The sequence below is a fragment of the Oncorhynchus mykiss genome, chromosome 20, assembly GCF_013265735.2.
Source record: "Oncorhynchus mykiss isolate Arlee chromosome 20, USDA_OmykA_1.1, whole genome shotgun sequence".
NCBI classification, from domain to species: Eukaryota; Metazoa; Chordata; class Actinopteri; order Salmoniformes; family Salmonidae; genus Oncorhynchus; species Oncorhynchus mykiss.
In genome coordinates, this window is record NC_048584.1 from 35,176,240 (window position 1) to 35,182,239 (window position 6,000).

Here is a 6,000-nt window from a genome sequence, read left to right on the forward strand (position 1 = left end):
GGTAACATGGTGTACCATGGTAAATGTGTATTCTGGATCAAATGAGGGCTGAAACATATTTTCCTTAGCTATGGGTTTTATGTATTCTTATTTGGTATATTTGAAAATGCAATAACAATATGTACAGACATTCCTCAAGTGGGAAAGAGTTTCTGCTTCATCATTGCACTTTTTGCTATACCTTAACATCCCTTCATGAAACAAAGTCACATTTGTCTGAAAAGTTTTTAAAAAACAGTCATAGCTAGTAGAGTTATTAAAATAACGTAAATGTGCTAATACGTTTTATTTGCTTACTTTTCAGAACAAGACCAAAAGTTCAATACAATGGCTATACCGGTCATGAAAACACCAATGGACAAGCGTCGTTTGAAAACCCTATGTATGACACAAACATGAAACCCACGGAGGCGAAAGCTGTGAGGTTTGATACAACTCTGAACACAGTCTGCACAGTAGTATAGCCCTCTTATCACCAACATTGGACTGGCTTTTACAGCCATACCTCTTGTGGTAAGCAGTATCTTATTTTTCGACAGATGCCAATATTTCTTTGAACTCATCACGTTATAACCTCTCTGTGGAGAAGATAAAATACACCATTTAAAATCAATGACAGTTTTATATGGACTTGCCACCACAAAATAAAATGACAACTATTGGTGTTCTATGGAGCAGAGATCATGTTTGTGGCCAGGAAAATAAAGCAGAGACGATTATCTCTAGGATCAAGGAGTTCTGCCTTTTATGGCTCTTTGCAGGATGAAAGTTGTTTTCATTCTCCGGTTTTCTTTTTTTCTGTCTTTTTTCCCCCCCAAAGGCCCTCCTTGGGGAAATACTAAAGTGTCTTGAAAAGCCACATAATTGTTGATAAAAAGTGTTTTCTTCAGTGAAGATGTACCACAAAGGAGGAAGCAACTTTGAACGTGTTGCCAGACTTCCCCAATAAAGGGAACATATGCTATAAACTACAACTGTCTCGCAGGAGAACATGGCTATCTAATCTAGGAACTCGCTCAGCTGTTGTGTTGAAAAACTTTATCGCACAAATTTTGCACTAGTGTGTTATGAATGGGTATGAAATGAGGCAAAAGAGGCATTTTCAAACTAACTGAAAAATGACGTACAGGGTTTTGACCATTTGTAGATAAGCATACAGTATATTTCCATATCCACTGGGAGCATAATGTCATGCTACTGTTTATCAATAGAGATGCTTATTTTATTTTCAATATTAGTTTTGCAAATAAATGTGTGGAACACCCTCCTTACTTTTTTAAAATGGTTATATAAATGATTTTTAACTCTGGAGTCACAAATACCATGCAGCTTATCTAGAAACATTTAAATCCACAAATATCAATTAAGGAGCAACTGGTGTACATGCAATCGTGAATGATATTTAATTTTATTCACAGATCAATATTACCGAAGAGCAAACTGATCTGGCTCATCTACTCTGAAAAAACAGCAATGCTCAATATTGTTGTATACTGTAAATTGCATCAAATACTTACAGTATGTATCATACATGTTAGTCATGAATGTTTGTTTGTATTGTCGATCATCAGGTTGCTGTTTGTATTGTAGTTTATTTCACATTACCCCAGGCATTGAACATTGTCAACATTCGGAACACTAGACAACAGTTGGCAGTCCTATCTTGTGGTCTTGCTGCAAATTTGCTTACGTTTCAAATATACCTCTTGCGCAGAAGGACGTCATTTTTCTACTCTACAGTACTGGAACTAATAAAATGTTTATTTTTCATAAATGCTGCCCTTGCTTTAAATCACAGTTTTAATGCAGAAGTGTATTTTTGTTTAAATGTGCCATACGAATATGCCATGTTTAACTCAACTCAACTGTTTGACACACAACCTTGTTTTGGTAGGCCTACTTAAGGCAAGGTGGGGAATCAAGTTGGATAGCAATCGTTCTTTAGCAGTGGCATGAGCTGGTCGTTTAGAAGCTAGTCTTAATAATCTGTTTTTCTCCCTTTATGATATGTCCCTCCTATCCTTAAGGGTATTGAGTCAATGATGATGAATTGAACACAGACTACTTACTTACACTCCAGGAAACACTGCCTTATTCAATTCAAAAGCTGTCACAGTTACAAATGACCTATTACAACGCTAAGGCTACTTGAATGCATACAGTACACTGTGATTCCAAAGTCATAGATTAGCTTGTTGTTTTTCCTAATAATTTTGGTTGTGCATGTATTCACAAATAATGTTCAAAACTTACAGTAGATGAACTATCTTCGCTTGGCTTTTCGAAATCTGTTATCATATGCACTTGCTTAGAGATCAATGCACCAGTGACAAAATGTGTATTATAATCTTGTGAGATATCAGATTCCATTTCATATCTGTTGTATTTGTGGCCATAGTAGCACAACTAAAATTCCCCTGAGTAAGATGCATTTTATGTGTGAAGTATGTTTGGAAAATCAGAAGCATTTTAATTTCCATAATTTTTCTACAAACTATTTAACTTTTTCCATTTCAAATTAAACCTAGTGTTCATTACACACCTACGCACTATACGGCAGTGGTTTCAATAAATAGGTTTAAGACCGAAAGTAATCAAATCATCCCCTTTCTTTGTAAACATTTTGATGTAAGACCCACTGCTTTTAATCCACATTTTGCCTTCCTTTGGGCTTGCTGCAATAACGTTTTTCTTTCGCCATCTTTAAAATGGTTTCCCAACTAAAGAGGTGTATAACTGCATTCAATTTAATATCATTCCATTTTACAACATCGGGATATCACGTGCTGCTGACTTGAAGTAGGTGCAAAAGAAAATGTTTTTGTACAGAAATATATTTTTTATGAAGAATTTGTAAAATTATTAAATATGCTGTACTTTTTTGATTAATGTAGGTACAAAACTTGTTAAAATAAATGTTTTTACTATACAAAATGTACATTTATCGTCTATCTGAGTATGAATATCAAATGTATATTATCTATTGTTTCAACTTTTCTTGCAAATGTCGATATATACAAGCTGTTATTTTAAAACATTGCTTGTATATATGTGTTTATGTGAGAGAAAACAAACCTTAGAAAAATTGATCTATGACACATGTTCTATGACATATTTTGAAAACATGATTTCCGATTAAACTTTTTAATATAATTATGGTCATATCTATGTGGAATTGTTTTCTTTTCCATTCGCGTCATGATATATTTTACAAGGCTATACAACAACAAAAAACAACATCTGAATGTTTGCTGCACCTTTAAAGGCAATGTTCCTGCCTTGGCAGAGACCGTATTCACAGTAAACACTGCGTGTGTCGGCTCAAAGGGACAGATTGAATCCTGGCCTTACTCTAGTCTAACTCTATGAAAAATAGATTTACAATCATGACGATAATAAGATATAGATATATACACAGTGTAAAGTACTTAAGTAAAAATACTTGAAAGTACTACTTAAGTAATTTTTTTTGTGGTATCTGTACTTTACTATTTATATTTTTGACAACTTTTACTTTTACTTCAGTACATTCCTAAACAAAAGTATGTACCTTTTTACTTCATACATTTTCCCTGACACCCAAAAGTACTTGTTATTTTGAATGCTTAGCAGCACAGGAAAATAGTCTAATTCATACACTTATCAAGAGAACTTCCCTGGTCTTCCCTACTGCCTCTTATCTGGCAGAGTCACTTAGCACATGCTTTGTTTGTAAATTATATCTGAGTGTTGGAGCGTGCCCCTGGCTATCCATAAATAAATAAAAAAACAAGAAAATGGTGCCGTCTGGTTTGCTTAATATAAGCACTTTGAAATTATTTGTACTTTTACTTTTGAATCTTAAGTATATTTTAACTATTACATTTACTTTTGATACTTAAGTATTTTTAAAACCAAATATTTTTAGACTTTTACTCAAGTAGGATTTTACTGGGGGAGTTTCACTTTTACTTGAGTCATTTTCTATTAAGGTATCTTAACTTTCACTCAAGTATGACAGTTCGGTACCACTGTATATACATTCTGAAATGTAATATGATAGAATGAACACTGTTATTTATGCTATAACAGCTGTGTTTTAAAATATCTGGCTGCATGACAATGTTACTAAGCTAGAATACAGCATGTTCTTGATCCAGAACCCTTGAAGATGCCCTTCACTGTCATAGCTGACCAATACAGATGCCTCAAGGTAAGCAACTGTTATAGTATCTCTTTATCCAGTCAAAGCTATAGTAACCCACATTTCATAATTTGGGATTTTCTTCCCTTTTAAAGTGTTTGTTTTGTGACCTGTGAGACCTCTAAACCATGGAGACTTGATTACCTCAGAAGCAATTTCCCTCAAGCAGAAATGTATTTTTAAAAGGCCCTGAGCTTGGCTGATTATCATTCCACTTCGACATATAGATAAGACTGTAGTTATCATTTTATAAGTGTATTATCAACCATTTGCTGACATGTGCTTTCTTGCATTGCCTGGAAATGTGCTGGCCATCTCTTTGCTCTAATATATCGATTTCATGCCCCCTTTGCTATGCCAGGCATCATGGTTTCTGATGGGATTACATTGATTCCTTTTGTTTCCCTAAGATAAGTCTTAAAGGGAAACAGTAGGCTTTGGGCTTCCCCTTTAATCACTTAAAGATTGAAAAAGCAGTGTTAAATCAGTAGATTGTCATCCATTCCTGTGTGCTGCAGTCCAGACAAATTAATCAGTATGGGCCCTTGTGCACCAACATAACCATCCCTTTGTTAGATTGCAAAAATATCATAAAACCACACACCCAAATAATAAAGGTATTCTGAAACTGAAATGCAAGAATGATATTAAAAAGAAAAATAATGGAAATCTGTCCTGGTAGCACTGCTGTAGACATCTAGTATTCACTTATTTTATTTAAAAAACTGTTTTTCCCTTTTTGTTCATGGGATTAAAATAAACTTTGCCTTAAACGTACAGGATTGGAAGAAACATAACGAAAAACAGATTTAAGCAGAAAGGGAGTCATCACTCAGCTCAATATTTAATGGCAAGCAACACATTTGTTCTCTGTGTGTCTCCCATGCTGGCATGGGCTCATTGAAAGAATGAGAAAAATCCATAATCCATGGCGCATGTTCAATTTATCTTGCTTAGTTCCCCGTTTGCTGTTCAGAGGCCCAATCCAATGTCTTCCCAACCAGAAACCATGGATTACAGGCAACGGCAGCACTGAGCTAAAAGCTAGAGCTGCCGCTTTCAAGGAGCGGGACACTAATCCGGACGCTTCTAAGAAATCCCAGCTATGACCTCCGACAAGCCATCAAACAGTCAACACATCAATATAGGACTAAGATCAAATCCTACTACGCCAGCTCTGACTCTTGTCGGATTTGGCAAAGCTTGCAACTATCACCGATTACAAAGGGAAACCCAGCCGCAAACTGCCCAGTGATGCAAGCCTACCAGATTAGCTATATTCCTTCTATGATCGCTTTGAGGCAAGCAACACTGAACCATGTATGAGAGCACCAGCTGTTTCGGATGACGGTGTGATCTCGCTCTCCGTAGCCGATGTGAGTAAGACCTGTAAAACAGGTTAAATTCACAAGGCCGTGGGGCCAGCCGGATTACCAGGACACGTACTCAGAGCATGTGCTTTATCAGCGAAGTGTCTTCACTGACATTTTTAACCTCTCCCTCTCCCCAGTCTGTAATACCTACATCTTTTAAGCAGACCACTATAGTCCCTGTGCTCAAGAACGCCAAAGGTAACCTGTCTAATTGACTATCGCCTCGTAGCACTGAAATCTATAGCCATGAAATGTTTTGAAAGGCTGATCATGGCACAGATCAACACCATCATCCCAGACACCCTGGACATACTCCAATTCGCATACTGCCCCAACAGATCCACAGAGGGCGGAATCTCTATTGCACTTCACACTGCCCTCTCGGACCTGGACAAGAAGAACACCTACGTAAGAACGCGGTTCATTGACTATAGTGCAGCGTTC

At 36.5% G+C, this 6,000-nt stretch overlaps 1 protein-coding gene across 1 annotated transcript in view; it reads left to right on the top strand.

Moving 5' to 3' along the window:
• Positions 1-3,153, top strand: part of LOC110499391 (CUB and sushi domain-containing protein 1) — a 412,624-nt gene extending 409,471 nt beyond the window's left edge. Inside the window, exon 70 of the mRNA XM_021576507.2 lies at positions 305-3,153. Coding sequence (XP_021432182.2) covers positions 305-464 — 160 coding nt within the window. The 3' untranslated portion in view covers positions 465-3,153. The remainder of the gene's footprint in view (positions 1-304) is intronic.
• The last annotated feature ends 2,847 nt before the right edge of the window (positions 3,154-6,000 follow it).